Genomic DNA, 16673 nt, shown 5'->3' with positions numbered 1-16673 from the left:
CACACCAACCCCATGGGAAAAAAACCCTCCTCTGCTGACTTTTGCAGATGGAGGCTAAGGCCGCTCATCCATTAGCAGGCAGAGCCGGGTTCAAAGCCAGAGTGGTACCAGTTAGACGGCAAGAAGTCTTCAGAGTGCCTCCGTGTCCCAGGCACTGTGCTAGGCAGTGGGGCACCCCCAGTAGAGTTTCAGTCCAGGGAGGCCAAGCCTGTATGGGGCTGAGTGAAGATCTCTGGTGGGGAAGGACAGGGACAGGCTGCCACCGAGCTGGTGTTGGGGAGGAAGACGTGGCTGAGAGAAGTCACGTGGGCTGTGGGAAGGCTGGCGGCTGGCCGCAGGGCAGCCTGCGCCTCTCTGGTCACAGCAGCCCAGGCCTGGAGCTCTGAGCCTGCCAAGCGTGGCCCTTCCTGTGCTTGACTTTCCTCCTGTCGGGGCCCAAACTTGTGCCCAATAAACATCCTGTTTCCATGCCAGAGCTTTTTCTTGTTCTGTCTCCCCACCGCTGCCACGCGTCTCGACTTCCTAGTAAATTTCCTTTTGATGACTTCTAACTTTTCTTGCCTAAACAGAAGTGACAAAGAAGTGTACCTACTGGGGTCAGGCTTGAGAGAGATGACCAGGGGCATGGCGGGGGCTGGGGTGGGGTAGGGTGGGGTGTTTCTGCGATCTCAGGAAACTTCCTACCTGAGCAGAGTCTTGGGGTGAGGGCGAAGCTGGAGGGGAAGCAAGCAGGGAGGCTGGCTCCTGTCTGAGAAGGGCCAGGACTATGAGTAGCTGAGGGCTCCTGGCCCTGATGACTTGAAGCTTGGCAGACAGGACTGCTAGCCAGGTGGGGAAGGCCCAGGGCCCACCAGAGCTCCAGATCTACCATTCCCTGAGGCTACTGGTGTGGCCAGAAGCCAGGCACTACAGGAAAAGCGGCGTTAGTCCATCCTGGCGCAGAACAGGGTATTTTGGTGGATTATGCATGCAAGTGTGTTTGTGTAGGAGCAAGCCAGCTCACACTCTCTGTGGAGAGAGTCCAGGTGGCTGGAAACCAAGGTGGGAGGAAACCCAGGCAAGGTGCCCACTGAGCTGAGTCCATCCATCAGGAGATCATCTGAGGTTCAGGAAGGCAGTCCGTGCTTCTTCCAGGAGTCCAAGCACAGCGAACCTTCCTTGGAAGATTTGACTCTCCTAGGTTTTTTGTGTTGTTGTGTTTCCTTTCAATTTCTTAGAAGGCTATTTTTGAAACTTCTAGCTGGTCTTTGCTGAGCTCATAAAGAACAGACTGAAGGTTTTATTCCTGCCAAGATCAGTAAGAAATGGGGAGTGTGGACTTGGCCTGGAGGCAGCTGCAGGCAGGACAGAGTGAGAACCCCAAGAGGGAGGGGGAGCATCAGAGGGAAGAGGAGCCTAGAGTGGCCTTCCCCGCTCCCTCCGGGTCTTCTCCCCCCATGCCTCTGCTCCTGGCCAGGGAGGTGGAAGGTCTTACCAATATCAGATACTCAGGCTAACACCTCCTGGTCCCTGGTCCCTCCTGGTCCCTGCGTGCATTAAGTCTTGGCTAAACGTTTACTGGGGGCTTCTAGGCCCGGCCTGACATGGCCCTCAGAATCGAGGTGCCGACAGGTCCAAGCCTGGCCCCCCAAGAGCTGCAGGGGTCTGAGGCAGGGTGATGTGGGCTGAAGAAAGCTACAACTGAACTAGACCAGCAGCTTAGGGAGAAGACGCAGAAAGGCTGCAGAACACCTTCCAGACAGGGATGCCTGGATGGCTCAGTCAGTCAAGCATCTGTCTCCAGCTCCAGTCATGATTCCAGGGTCCTGGGATCAAGTCCCTGTTGGGTTCCCTGCTTCGCTGGAAGCCTGCTTCTCCCTCTGCCTGCTGCTCCCCCTGCTTGTGCTTGCTTTCTCTCTCTCCCTCTGATAGATAAATAAAATCTTTAAATAAAATGGGGTGGGAGATAAGAACCTTCCAGACAGAGGGCCTGGTATGTACATGAGTAAGAGAAAAGGGCTCAGCCCACCTAGAGTGTTGACAGAGAAGGAGGATGGGGTCCCGGATGTGACTGGGAAGGCAGACAAGGGCCACGGCATCGGGACCTTTCTCCTAAGAGTGTGGACTTCTTCCTGAGGGCATGGTGGCGATGTAAATGGGGACAGGGGACAAAGACATGATCTACCTTCGAGACCTGCCACTCTGGTCTAGGGTGTGGGGTGCAGGGAGAGAAATGGCCTAGGAGCCTGAGGCAGGGGAGCCAGCAAGGGCGCCCACACTAAGGGACTGGCAGGGAAAAAGGGGTCAGGATTATTTGGAGGGGGACTGAGCAAGGGCAGCGAGGGAAACAGAGGTGTTGAAACTACCCAGATAACCCCAAAGTAGCAAGATCTCCACTTGTGCCGCTGATCAGTATCCCCTGGATGAAGTGAAAAAGCAGTTTATTCACCTGTCAAAAGACACAAAGCAAGCAACTCCCCGGCTTCTGCTGCATGTCTGCTCCTCTGGGGGTGATTGAGGGTTTGTGGGGGGCTTCCATCCCCAGCCCCTGTGCCATCCACATGTGAACACAGCCCAGGGTTATTCTGTTTCCCTTGAATTTTTTTTTACAGTATTGGCACGATGCTGTGCATACTGCTTTCTGTTAGATCATTAACATTTTCACTCAGCATTACGCCCATAACATTCCCTTCAGATCAATACAGATCAGTGCATAAAACTAACTCTTTTTTAAAAGATTTTTTATTGATTCATTTGAGAGAGATTGTGTGTGCAAAAGAAAACATGAGCAGGGGTAGGGGGAAGGGAAGTGGGAGAAGCAGACTCCCTGATGAGCAAGGAGCCCCATGCGGGGCTGGATCCCAGGACCCTGAGATCATGACCTGAGTCCAAGGTAGACGCTTAACCCACTCACCCACCCAGGCGCCCCTTAACTCTTTCTCTGTAATATTTGGCATAATATTCTATAATATGAATGGCCCTGAAATTATTAAACTCCTCCGGTCCTGGATGACATTAGTTGTTCCCAGTGGGTTTTTCTTTCCCCCACTACAAAGAAAGTTGTAACAAACATCCGTGTGCACGTGTGTATGTGTTGCTGTGCACACGTGTGTCAGCATGAGCATGTGCACGCATACCTTTATTCCTGCAGGTTAGTTCCCCAGGAGAAAATTTCCGAGTCAAAGGGCTCATGCAGTTTTTATTCTAGTAGATGCTGTCAAAATTCCCACAGCAGAAGGTGGTAGCCATGCCTTCTCTCCTTTCCTGTTTGAAGGTGTCTGTTCTTTCAAAACTTCCGGTGTTGAGTGGAACTGTTTATCACATTCCTTTATTTTATTTTACTTTATTTATTTGACAGAGAGAGACACAGCGAGAGAGGGAATACAAGCAGGGGGAGTGGGCGAGGGAGAAGCAGGCTTCCCGCTGAGCAGGGAGCCCAGTGCAGGGCTCGATCCCAGGATCCCGGGAACATGACCTGAACCGAAGGCAGAAGCCTAATGACTGAGCCACCCAGGCACCCCATGTTTATCACATTTCTGATGTGAAACTATTTTAAGACTGATTCAAGGGAGGGGCGCCTGGGTGGGGTCGTTATGAAGTGAGAGTCCGCTAGAGCCATGTTTGCTCAGCCACGTGTGGGGCAGCTTGCCAAATCAGGGGGAGGGAGGGAGTAGGAGAGGCCTCCTGGGAGGCCTCCATCCCCTCTGCCTGCTGTGTAGAGCTCCCACCTCTCTGTTCTAAAAGGCTTGCACACCCTCTTCCAGGGCCTTCCTCTTTCCAAGTGACCAGCAGATTGACCTGGAGTTGTGGGCGCAGCAAGCGGAGTTTGACGCCACTGAGCTCCACCAAATGCGTGTGCAGGACAACTGCGTATTCTCCATCAGCCCCAAGGCTGGGAGCCTGAGTCCCGGGCAGGAGCAGGTGGTGGAACTCAAATACAGGTGCTCCTCCCACTGCCTGTCCACACTTCCGGTCCTGGAGACCCGCCCCACCCCCTGCTTTCCCTGTGCTCCCAGAGTAGCTCCTCCTTGGACTCTGGTGACTCCACCACCAGGGTGCGCACCGCCAAGGGAAGACCCTGTCCACCCACTTGGCAGGGAGGCTTCGTGTCCCTCTTGCCCTATCCCAGCTCGGCGGGGGGGGGGGGGTGTTCCTTCCACACTCTCCCAGGGGCTGGCCCCCTCAAAGCTACAGGCACTTTGCTCTCCTGCCGGTACTGGGCTCTGTAACTTCAGCCCAGACTCGTCTCCTCCCTTCCAGCCACGTGTTCATTGGCACTGATCGCCTCCCAGTGCTCTTCAAGGTGTCCCACGGCCGGGAGATCCTGGTGAGACCCTCGACCTCATTCTGTCCTGGACACCCGAGAGAGGAGCAGGGAACTGTGCTCCTGGGGACCTAGGGTCCAGAACTTTGGGCTGGGTGCTTCTATTCCTCCTGGGGAAGGATGCTACTCATGGGCTTTCTATTTCCAGCTAAATTTCATAGGTGTGACAGTGAAGCTGGAGCAAAAGTACGTGCACTTCACCTCCACTAGCCATGAGTTCGTCCCTGTCCCCATTGGCAACACGCTGCCCCCAAGGCAGGTGAGTGGTCTACATTGTCCCAGTTACCAAGAAGCCTAAGCATTGATCTCTGTGTATCTGCATCAGCCCTCTACAGGGTAACAAAGACCTTGCCCTCCAGAAGTCCTCACGCTGAGAGGTGGAGCTACAGGTCAAACACTGAGTTTGGGTAACTGAGAATGATCCAAGATGAGAGGCTTCTGCTTCCTGGTGCCTGGTGCGAAGCCCTTTGCCTCATTCCCATGTTCCCAAGCAAAAGCAGGGGGTTCTCTCCCCTAGCACAGGATTCTTCGAACTTCTTTGACCATAGAATATATTTTGGATTATAATCCCATAATAATCCCATAAGTACGCAACATATACTTAAAACAAAATATCACAAATTAGTATGCACACTACTACATGCAAAGTGTTTGGATGTTTTCCATTTTTACTTTATTCTGTTCCACCTGCTAAATTGCTTTCATGACCTGCTTACTAATAGGTCTCAGCCCCAGGTTGAAAATTGCTGCTCCAGGAAGGATGTTTTTCTGAAGTGTGAAAAACTAGACTATGAATCCTTGCGAAGCTATAGAATTTTCTTTATCAAGTGGAGGGAATTGGGTTCCTTTGCTCTGAACATGTACACTGGAAATCTCCCAGAGGGGGATGTAGTATTTTCCCAAACATGTCATGGCTGTGAAATTTCTTTTTTTTTTTTAACATTTTTTAAAGACTTTATTTATTTGTTTGACAGACAGAGATCACAAGCAGGCAGAGAGGCAGGCAGAGAGAGAGGAAGGGAAGCAGGCTCCCTGCTGAGAAGAGAGCTGGATTCGGGGCTCGATCCCAGGACCCTGGGATCGTGACCTGAGCTGAAGGCAGAGGCTTTAAACCACTGAGCCACCCAGGCACCCCAGCTGTGAAATTTCTGACCATTTAGAAGTCCTTGTTTTTCTGAGCAGAAGTCTCTGGTCGTCCAGCCTAGAGTCAGAGGAATGGGCTTTCCGGACCTGGGAGACTACCCTTTACTCTACTGGCTTCCTGGAAGCCCCCCTGCCCCCCCAGGCCAAGGCTACAGAGGCCCAGGTCCTTGAAAAGGAAAGCACTGATTGGTGCCCCCTGGAGAGCTTTCCTGAGAGACTAGACCACTTCCCTGTGGGGTCTTGAACATAGACAATGGAAAATGCCCCCAGATCTAGGGCCAGGAGACCCAACTATGCCTCCATGCAATCTCCAGAACTTGCCAAGCTTCCTCTTTCATTCATGAGAGGATGATAGACGGTGGCCTGGACCCATGAGAGGACAGCAGAAGTAGAAGTGAACAGATTTAATTTACATTTTGGAGGCAAAATCTTAGGGACTTGCTGGGGCTAGCTTGAGAACGTAGGAGAAAGAGAGGGATTGAGCTGTATTGAATTCCTAGTTTGAGGATTTACTGAAAGGAAGTGCACTCCGAGGCAGTAGGGAGGTAGAAATAGGCTTTCTAGGGCGCCTGGGTGGCTCAGTGGGTTAAGCCGCTGCCTTCGGCTCAGGTCGTGATCTCAGGGTCCTGGGATCGAGTCCCGCATCGGGCTCTCTGCTCAGCAGGGAGCCTGCTTCCTCCTCTCTCTCTCTCTGCCTGCTTCTCTGCCTACTTGTAATCTCTCTCTGTCAAATAAATAAATAAAATCTTAAAAAAAAAAAAAGAAATAGGCTTTCTAGTGAAGAGTTGGGTTTTTACCAAATTTGAGATGTCTGTGAGACGGTCAGTGGCTGGCAAGGGGGCAGGAAGGGCTTGGGAAGTGGAAGTCAGATACCAGGTCTGAAGCTTGGACGTGGCCCAGGCTAGAGAAATAAAATCAGCATATTCAGGAGTGCGTGCTGGGAAAGATGAGGAGACAAGACCTAGGTCCAGATGAACTGTTTGCTCTCTCTGGCTTCCATTTTCCTATCCTAAAATGAAGGCTTGGACCAGAAGATCTTGGGTTTCTTCCAGGACATTCTGTGATTCCCACACTTTGGAGTTAGTCTTGAGGGACATCATAGCTTCCTTCCCCTCCCTCATCTGCCTTTAAGCAGGACTGCCTCTAAGGGCAGACGTGGAAAGTGGCAGCCTCCCGGGGGGTTAGAACGAGAGCCTGAAGGGCTAGAAGGGTGCGTGCATGGACAGTTCTGTAAATCCCATGCTAGAGACACAAGTGTTAGTGTTGTCTTATACCTTGACAAAAGTAAATGAATAGCAAATAAGGATTACAGATTATCCTAAAATGTCCCAGACTGAAAACATACTTCTTGGATGATCAGGCCATAATGGAAATCAGAGGTCATTAGGGGGCTCTGGAGCGGTAAAGTCACATCATGGAGATCAGCCTGTCTTCCCACCTTGGACATAGAATCCCAGGCTCTCTATTCTGCAAACCCTGATCTGGTGTGGAAACTTCATTATTCCTGCCCCCCTTGCAGATTTATGAGCTGTATAATGGTGGCTCGGTGCCTGTGACATACGAGATCCAGACCAACATCCTATCGCAGGTTCAGGAAAAAAATTTCGATCACCCCATATTCTGCTGCCTCAATCCCCATGGGGAGATACAGCCGGGCACAACTGCTCAGGTCTTGTGGATCTTCTCCCCTATTGAGGCCAAGACCTACATGGTGAGCCGCAGCCTGGGCTGAGTAAGGGCGGGGGTTAATGTTGGCCTCCCTCAGCAAGCCTTGCTCTGACCAGTCCCTTCCCCACCCTCCTAACTTCCTAGGTAGATGTACCCATACATATCCTGGGATGGAACTCAGCCATCATCCGCTTCCAGGGAGTGGGCTATGACCCCCAGGTCATGGGGGACACAGCCCCATTCCACAACATCTCCTCTTGGGACGACCACTCCATACATTCCAGGCTGATGGTTCCTGGACAGGTAGGGGTAGGGAGGTGGAAGGCCTGAGGCCTAGGAGGAGCCTAAGGGCCCCCGGTGGCCAGGGCAGAGGGAAGTTGGGAAGGAAATGCGATAGAGGTGATAAGGGAGGGATACAGAAGTAAAGCCTGGAACCTGACCTCATCAAGCAGGCAGGACTGGTTCCATGAGAGGCTTACCCTGCCCCCTAGTGCCCACAGGTGTTCCTGCTCAAGTCACTCTGGGAAATGGGATGGGGATTTTGGAAGGGATAGAAGGAAGCGCTCCCATTTTAGGGCTGTAAAGTATTATCTTCACACAGAACAGTCCCTCCCTGGACCTAGATGGATTTTGCCATAAAATATCTAGGGTCAATAACCCCATCTTTAGTTCAAACACACCCCACTGTTGGGACGTCTGAATTCATTCATCCACCCAATTGTCCATCTCCTCCCACTGGCCTACATGCTCATGTTTTTTAAAGATTTTATTTATTCATTTGACAGAGAGAGATCACAAGTAGGCAGAGAGGCAGGCAGAGAGAGAGAGAAAGGGAAGCATGCTCCCTGTCAAGCAGAGAGCCCGATGCGGAACTCGATCCCAGGACCCTGAGATCATCACCTGAGCCAAAAGCAGAGTCTTAACCCACTGAGCCACCAGGCTCCCCCCACATGCTCATTTACTCATCCATCCAACCATCTGCTCACTCACTTCTCCATCCATCCTGCCGTACAGCCACCCAGTTTCTATACACCTATACATTGGCCTGTCCAGCCTTCTACTCCTACCCTCTCTGGACTATAACTGCATGATGAGCACTTTGGGGGCCCTGAGGACACAAAGAAGAGCCAGACAAAGTCCCAGCCCTGGAGACATTCAGGGTCTGGAGAGAGAGAAAGTGCCCCTCCCATGTGACCTCAGTCTTTCCAGACCCCCTACTGTTCTGTTCCCATTGACAATGCCAACTGCTGATCTCCCCCCCACACCATTAATCTACAAGCATTCTTCAGGGATTCACATTATGTTGGCTTTAGTTCTCTAAGCAGATTCTGATTTCTCAGCCCTCCCAAGCCTATTTTAATGGTCAAAAGCATAAGCTTTAGGGTGAGATTGTCTGGGTTTATCCCCACTGTGCCTATAAGAGACCTTTGGACAAATTCTTTATGCTCTCTAAACCTTAGCAGCACTGGCTGCTGCTAAAGCAGCACTTCACTGGCTGTAAAGTGGGGACGACAATAATACGTGTATCACCGGGGCATGGTGAGGATCAAATGCCTGTGAACTGCCTACCCTGACGCCTGCCGAAGGCATCGGTAACTTCACCTCCCCAAGCGGCTGTTGTGTGTCTCCACAAACAGCACGTCTTCCTGTCCCAGTCCCATATCTCCCTGGGAAACATACCTGTGCAGAGCAAGTGCAGCCGCCTGCTGTTCCTCAACAACATCTCCAAGAGTGAGACAATTGACTTTGAGTGGCAGCTGCAGCCTCTAGAGTTTGGGGAGGTGAGAGTCCCATATTTCCAGAGAATGAGAACCTCTACCAGGACTCGAGGCCCACCTTATTGCACCCCATCCTATCCCATCTTGTCCTATTTCACCCCATCTAGCCCCACCCCTCCCCATCCCATCCCACCCCATCCTGCCCACCCCATTTCATCCCACTCTATCCCATCCCTGTGAAGCTCCAGAGACTCCTTCCCCCAAACAAACAGGTGTCTGTGAGTCCCATGACAGGAAAGGTGGCTCCTGAAGAGACGATTCCCTTTGTGGTGACCCTGAAGGCCTCAGTGCATGCCAGCTTCTACAGCACGGACCTGGTGTGCAAGGTAGGACCAGCATCAGAAAGAAGCCGGGATGGAGCATAGCTCCCAGTACTGGGATGTGGCGTTGGGGGGCTGGTGGTCTATGAGATCCCCAGACCTTTACTGAAAGGCAGGGGCCAGCCCCTGGAAGAGTGAGGGGTCCACAGCACACAGGTCCTCCAGACCTTGGCCTTCTCCCTCCTTGTCCTGGGCTACAGGTATACCGACAGAAACTCCTAAATCAATACCATAAGGAACTACAGGAGTGGAAGGACGAGGAAATACGGCAGGAAGTGGAGTTCACCATCACAGATAGGAAAGGGAAGGTGAGTGGGCCTTGAACATCACAGATCTTTCTGATTGGCCTTACCAGAGGGGAGAGAGGTGGGGGTGTGAGGTGGTCCTACATGCAAAACTGGCCAGCCTGTCCTAGATCAGCTTGCTTCCATTAGACCAAGCAGAGCATCTCCCCAAGAGACGCTCTTCTGTACACAGAAGACTGGCTGACCATTCCCAGCCTCATGTAGCCAGTGTTTAATGGGTGCCTGCTAAGTGCTGGGCACCGGGGAGCCAAAGGAGGCAAGACAGCTCACCTTCTGATGGAAAACGGTGTGGGACAGGGGTTTCAGAGGCAGGCTCTGGAGACAAGTTGCCCAGTTTCAATTCTTGGCTTTGAAGATTTCTAGTTCTGAGATCTTGGTCAAGTCACTTATTGTCTCAGTTCCCTTAACTATAAAATAGGCGTAATGTGACATCTGGGATTGAGTTCAAAATAATCCAGGAGTGCCTGATGGTGCAGTCAGGGAAGTGTCCGATTCTTGATTTCAGCTCAGGTCACGATCTCAGGCTCTGCCCTCAGCAGGCAGTGGGGTTGAGATTCTCTCCCTCTGCCTCTGCCCCTCCCCCAGCTCACTCGTGTATGTGCAGGTGCTCTCTCAAATAAATAAACAAAACTTTTTAAAAAAATTTATTTATTTGACAGAGAGAGATCACAAATAGGCAGAGAGGCAGATGGGGTGGGCTGGAGGCAGGCCCCCCACTGAGCAGAGAACCCAACATAGGGATCGATCCCAGGACCCTGGGATCATGACCTGAGCCAAGCTGAAGGCAGAGGCTTTAACCCACTGAGCTACCCAGGTGCCCCTAAATGAACAAATCTTAAACAAAAGTCCAGAAGTGAGGCACAGATGAGACAAGACTGGCCGAGACCTGCTGATTGTTGAAGCTGGGTGGACTTTTTGATACATTCTCTCTACTTTCCAATGCATTTGAAATTTTCCATATTAAGAAGGTTAAAAATAAAAGTTTAAAAAATATTTTGAATGCAAGTAAAATAGTGTCTGCTTCACAGCACTGTTGTGAGGATCGAATGAGTTAAAGCCTGTGAAGTGCCTACAACAGTGCCTGGTACCCAGGAAGCACGCACTAAGCAGGCTATTCCTATCTGTAGGGGAGCTGGAGAGTAAAGGTGAGACCACACAGCCCTCTTGGTTCCTCCCCCAGCTTCCCAGCCTCCCTGGGCTGCTATTCTTTTTTTAATTTTTTTTAAGATTTTATTTATCCATTTGACAGAGATCACAAATAGGCAGAGAAGCAGGCAGCGGGGGGGAAGCAGGCTCCCCGATGAGCAGAGAGCCCGATGAGTGCTCCATCCCAGGACCCTGGGATCATGACCTGAGCTGAAGGCAGAGGCTTTAACCCACTGAGCCACCCAGGCGCCCCTGGGCTGCTCTTCTTGCACCTTGCTCACCTCTGTCCTCACCACACTCAGCCCCCAGGGAGGCTCTGCTCCCCTCTGAAGCTCTGGCCCAACTATGAGGGCACAACCTCCTGTCTGGAGGGTGTGAGAGAAGGGATTTCTGAATTAAATCTTAATAAAGGAGAGAATTTCCTTATCGCACTGAACTGCAAAGTTCCGAGGCACAAGGACAAGCACCCTTGGTACAGTCTGCGTATATTTGCTCACACCTCCTTTTTTCCCTTCAGCTAGGTGATCTGATTTTCCTTGTCTGCGGGCAGCACTTCCCTAAGGAAGGTCCTGGAAGGGGGTGTGGCTGGGAGGTGGGGGAGATCAGGAGAGCAGCAGGTCCTGGCATTGGCTGCTGGCACCTCCCCACCCCCCACCTCGTGGGTTGGCAGAAAGGGTAAGAAGGGGGAGTCCCTTCAGTCTTCTTATATCCTAAGTACGGGTCTCTTTGCTTCCATAGAGAGAAGAATATTGTAGAGCCTGTGTCCCTAAGAGGAAGTACAAGGTGAGCTCATATGCCCCGTCTCCTTGGGATAAATTGAGCAGTCCTTCCTTTTTTTTTTTTTTTTCAGATTTTATTTATTTATTTGACAGAGAGAGAGATCACAAGTAGGCAGAGAGGCAGGCAGAGAGAGGTGGGGAAGGAAGCAGGCTCCCTGCTGAGCAGAGAGCCCGATGCGGGGCTGGATCTCAGGACCCTGGGATCATGACCTGAGCTGAAGGCAGAGGCTTTAACCCACTGAGCCACCCAGGTGCCCCTTTCTTGCTCCCAGAGATACTCCCAACTGCTGGCCCAGCCTCCTGGAAGGGAGGGATGGAAGTGCCAATGGGCGGGGTCACACTTCGATTTGGCTCCAAAGGCCTGGTTGGGGGGCTAGAGACCCATCGGTGAGGGAGTGACATCCCCAAATCCTTGTCATCCACGTCTCTCCCTTTCCAAAGACGCTGCCCCCCATCAAGAGTCAGCAGCCTCTCAACCAGCCTGTCAGCTGGAAACTTAAGATCCCAAAGAAGAAGATATTGTGGCCCCGTCCCCAGCCGCCCTCGCCAGGCATGCTGTGCTTGAGCCTCACAGCCCGTGCTCATGCCCCCGACGACTTCCTGGCCAACTGCTCTGGCTTTCCCCAGCACTTCCTGCACCGGTGAATTCTCAGGCAGGGAGGGGGTTTCTGCCGCTTGGGAACCCACCTGGGCTTCTTGCCCTTCCTCCTTCCTTCCCTTTCCAACTTGGAGCCTCTCCAGGTCCTGTGCTGACCCTGGGGTTTGGGCTTTGGTCCCCATATGCCATAGCATTACATTTGGGCCAAAGCGGTGGGCTGTCCCAAGCTCATCTATGTTCTAACTGCATGGCCACCACCACTGCTCATGACCTCGCCCCCAGCATGGTGGCTTTCCCAGGCCACTCAGAATGTCATGGCCTGCTCCAGGGAGCTGCCAAAGAGGAAATACCACAAGGAGGAAAAGTTGGAGTCTTCTGAGGAAGAAGCCCAAGACAAGTGGGCCCCCATCTCCAAGCAGGAGAAGCAGCTCCTGACTGACTGTCTCACCACCATCATCAGGTGATCCCCCAGACCCTCACCGTCATCTCACCAGCTCGGCCAGCCAGCTCTGTGTCCACCCATGGCCCCTGAAGTCCCAGCCCTTCCTTTCCTGAAAAACAGAACTTCCCCACAAGATCCTTCTACTGGTGGCCCCAGGCCCTGCAGGATGGGACAGCTCTAATGGAACTTGCTAGAAGGATCCTCAGGGCTGGATCCTGAGTTCTGTCCTGTCCAGGGCTAGTAGATAAGGTCTGAGCCAGTTCACTGTCTCCCTGGGGTTCCTGTCCCTTATCTGCGTAACTCTGACCACCTGGCTCTGCCTCTAAGATCCCGTGGAGCTCAGAGATGCCTTCCTCCAAAGGAGGGGTGGGCAGGGCAACTGACTAAGGGCTGGCCTCCCCCACCAATCACCCATTTGTAGACACAGAAGTCAGGAACTGCCCCCTTGAGGCTTGGCTCTGAAGCCAGAGCCCCACAGGGGGTGTAAAGTCCCCCTGGCAAGCCATCTCGGCGAGGACCTCCTCCTCCTGCCTTCCACACAGGGGTCTGCTAGAAGACAAGATATTCCATGAAGCCGTGGACCAAAGCCTGGTGGAGAAGATACCTTACTTCTGCCAGTTCTGGAATGAGCAGTCAGCCAAGATCACGGCCCAGAGCAACACCCTGCAGTTAGCACCTGTCCTGTCTCCATCCTCCAGCAGCTGGGAGGCCAGCAGAGACAAGGAGTCCGAGGAGGACAAACTGAGGCGGGACAAGAAAGTGGGGGAAGAGGAGGAGGAGAGTGAAGAGGAAGAGGAGGAGCTGGAAGAGGAAGAAGAGGAAGAAGAGGAGATAGAGGAGGAGGAGACAGGCAAGGGGGAGCAGGAGGAGGGGGCGAAGGAAGAGAAGTTGTCCTGGACGGAGACTGAGCCCACACTGCAGCCCACATCCCAGGAGTCCCTGAAATGGCAGTGGCAGCAGCAGCTGAAGGTCATGGTGAAGGAGGAACAAGAGCAGGATGAGAAGGAGGCCATCAGCCGGTGAGCAGCCAGACCTGGCTGAGGGTTTGCAAGGCACGTGTGTGCAGAAGGATCCCAGGAGGCCATGGTGCGCTGGGAGCCAGCCTCTGTCTGGATGCAAGGCTCTTCCCAGCCCAGCGTTCAGTGACATCCCGTTGGTACCTTAAGGCCTTCAGCGAGGTATTTACAGAATGCCGATCTGGGCTTTAGTTATTCCCTCCCAGATCCGGCTATTAAACCATTTTCTAGCACACCACTTCCAGGGCATAGTTGAATGGTTTTCTAGAGCCAGGAGAGAAGTGCCAGCTTTTCCTGGAGGGACTTTGCCTGGGGCTGCTCTGTGGCCCTTCCTGTCTGCTTTGGGATCCCTTAGGCCCTACCTAGTCCCTTGGGCACCTCCTCACAGGTTGATGCCTCTCCCCCGGACCTGGCTCTCAGATGGGACCGACCACTGCCTGGGTTCCCAGCCCACCACTTGTTCCAGCGGCAGGATGTTTGGCCACTTGGTCCCTCTGAGCCACAGTTAGAGCGTCTGTAGAGTTGGAACAAGGATGCCTTATAGTGCTGGGCGGGCGGGGAGTGGGATGAGAATCCACGTAGACTGAGCCCAGGGCACCGACGGCACACCACGGAAGAGGCCCTCGGAGAACACGAGCGCCGTCGATGGCGGTGCTGACACCCGCGTCCTGCCCCCATCCCCGCCCCGCAGGCTCCCAGCGTTCGCCAACCTGCAGGAGGCGCTGCTGGAGAACATGATCCAGAACATCCTGGTGGAGGCGAGCCGCGGGGAGGTGGTGCTCACCTCGCGGCCGCGCGTCATCGCCCTGCCGCCGCTCAGCCCTTCCAGGTGTGGGCGCCGACTGCGCCGGAGGGGCGCGAGGGGCGGCAGGGCGGGTAGGCTCGGCCCGAAGGCTCTCTCCAACCTCCTTCTGGGGCTTTCTGTCTTCCAGGATTGAGACTCCCGACTTGCTTTCGGCGGCGCCCCTTGGGCTGCAGCAGGCCGAGGTGTCCCGCCTGGTGGTGCCGCCCCCTACCGACTCTTTGAGGATGCCACATCCCAGCCCCGCCGACTTGCGGCCCTCTGTGCCCCCCTCCCCACTGCCCGGCCACTAAAGCATCTAGCCTTCTATATCTGCCTTCACTTTATTTCCCCGACGCAGAAGGAATTCTCGAGCGCGCTCTGGGAGGGACAGATGGTTGGAGCGGCTGAGGTGGACTGCGGCGACCCGTTGCAGACTTGGGGGTTGGGAGGTTGCTTCTCTCCACTCCGCAGCGTATCTGGCCACTCGCTGCTGGGCGCTGGACCGGGTTTGGCCAGTGGAGGGCGCTTCGGGCGGGCCTAACTAGCCTTTGCTGCGCATTGCCTGGCCGACAGAAACTGAGCGCCAGGCGGTATCCGCGCAGCAGGTGGCTGCAGGGCGAGGTGACCACCCCTCCCCTTTCCCTGTCGCTTCTGCTCCTGGGCTCGGCCCCCTCCACCGCCGGCCTTTTCTCAGTATCTGTCTGGCTCCGGGGACTGAGCTAAGAGGCTGAGAAGGAAGGGAAACCGAGGCACATCGCAGAGCGCTAAGAGCTACACTCTGGGACGTGGACTGAGGTCACAGCTAGACAGTGGCCCACAGGCCCTACTAAGCGACTCCCATTGCGAATCTGAATCCCCAGCCCAGGTGATGTCCCGCCCTCCCTAGGATACCCACCTCGCGCTCCCCCTAACCTCCCCCGGCGGCCTCTGTCCTCAGCTCCTCCCCCGCCTTCCAGGCAGGTGGGTGGAAAAGTGACATCTGGTGTTGTTCCAGAGGCGCCCAGGTCCCCGACAACCCCCCTTCCACCCCGCGGCCAAGGCCTCGGAAGAGCTCCTGCCCCAGAGCCCAGGCGGGGGCGGGGAGGGGGAAGGGGTGCTCCGCCTCCTCTGAGTCAATATTTGCTCCAAGCAAACGGGCGCCCGGACAGGTGTGAGCGTGTGTGCGTGTGTGCGTGTGTGTGTGTGTGTGTGTGTGTGTGTAGGGGCGGGGACTGAACAGGCCGTATAAGAGCACGCGGAGCCCAGGCTCCCGCACAAGCTCCGGGGAGTAGGCTGGGGACCAAAGCAAGCAGGGCCCGGCCAGGTGAAGGGTGGCCAGGAAGGGAGGAAGGGAGGAAGGGAGGGGCTGACCAGGTGCGCACCGGCGGTGCCGCCTCGGCCGGCTACGTGTCAGCCGCAGACGCGCGCAGGTGAGGGCGGCGGCCAGCGGCGCGCGGTGTGGCACTGCGTTCGCAGAAGACCAGGACCTGGAGATCGCCCAGGGCCTCAGCCAGGCCCCCGGCCTTCCGCTCCCGCCCCGCGACGAGCCCCTCGCACAAACCGGACCTGAGCGTTTTGTTCGTTCGGCTCGCGTGAGGCAGGGGTGGCCTCTCAGCACCCGCCCGGGGGCCGGGCCCGACCGCCACGCAGGCACCTGCCGCCACCGCCGCCGCCATACGGGTCGGAGAGGCCGCGCGCCGCTCCCAGAGGAGATCCGGCTCCCATCCGGCCCGCCCTCCCTGCCTTGTCCTGCCCGAAACTCATGGGCTGCCCGGCTTGATTCGGGTCATTTGGGCCAGCCTAGCAGGCTCCACCGGGTGGCATAAGGGGCTGTGGCAGGAACAGGAGCCCTTCCGGAGGTGGAAACCCAGCTTCTAGTCCCGCTCTGTCCCAGCGACTTCTATGGCCTTGGGCAAGTCATTTCCCAGCCTCTCCCGCGGTTTTCCCCTTTGCTCCATGAGAGTCTCGAAAATCCTGATTTCTGGCTTCTAGCAATAATTCTGAGCCACCCGACCTGGGAAGCTGGAGGCCCTCAAGGGGTTGGAGCGGTAGCTGTGAGTTGTGGAAAATCCGGGTGGGGAGGGCTATGGCCAGGTGAAGATCAAGTGTGCTTCTCCAGATCTGCTTGGGGCTGATATCCCAAGGGTTCACTCCCTGCCATCTCCCTGGCCCCTCTGTCTTCCCGTGTGGGAGACAGACAGACAGACTGATTGAAAAGGACACACTCAGGGTCCAGTAGCCCTTGCCAGATGGGGTCCCCAGGGAAAGCAGCACACCCCCTTTCCCAAACTCCATAATCCCGAGGCTGCCTGTTTCACGCAGTTACAGATGGGGTGAGAGTGGGTGTGAAGGGCCCTCTTCTTGGGCAGGAGAACCCAAACATGAGACAGATCGGCCACCTTGTGCAGGGAT

General features: G+C 54.7%; 1 protein-coding gene across 2 annotated transcripts in view; it reads left to right on the top strand.

Moving 5' to 3' along the window:
- The window catches only part of CFAP65 (cilia and flagella associated protein 65), a 35514-nt gene extending 20921 nt beyond the window's left edge, over window positions 1-14593 (top strand). The window contains exons 21-34 of one of the 2 annotated variants that reach the window (XM_044241616.1): window positions 3744-3920; window positions 4240-4306; window positions 4452-4562; window positions 6966-7157; window positions 7259-7417; window positions 8752-8895; window positions 9105-9218; window positions 9413-9520; window positions 11402-11446; window positions 11884-12083; window positions 12369-12500; window positions 13025-13501; window positions 14190-14327; window positions 14431-14593. In XM_044241616.1, the coding sequence (XP_044097551.1) occupies window positions 3744-3920; window positions 4240-4306; window positions 4452-4562; window positions 6966-7157; window positions 7259-7417; window positions 8752-8895; window positions 9105-9218; window positions 9413-9520; window positions 11402-11446; window positions 11884-12083; window positions 12369-12500; window positions 13025-13501; window positions 14190-14327; window positions 14431-14593 (2227 nt within the window). Of the gene's footprint in view, window positions 1-3743; window positions 3921-4239; window positions 4307-4451; window positions 4563-6965; window positions 7158-7258; window positions 7418-8751; window positions 8896-9104; window positions 9219-9412; window positions 9521-11401; window positions 11447-11883; window positions 12084-12368; window positions 12501-13024; window positions 13502-14189; window positions 14328-14430 lie in introns of those variants that run through there. The other variant, XM_044241615.1, reaches the window with a different exon arrangement.
- Window positions 14594-16673: the final 2080 nt, after the last annotated feature.

The sequence above is a fragment of the Neovison vison genome, chromosome 3, assembly GCF_020171115.1.
Source record: "Neovison vison isolate M4711 chromosome 3, ASM_NN_V1, whole genome shotgun sequence".
Taxonomy (NCBI): domain Eukaryota; kingdom Metazoa; phylum Chordata; class Mammalia; order Carnivora; family Mustelidae; genus Neogale; species Neogale vison.
The sequence above is the reverse complement of the archived record's forward strand: the minus strand, read 5'-3'. Positions and strand labels throughout refer to the sequence as shown.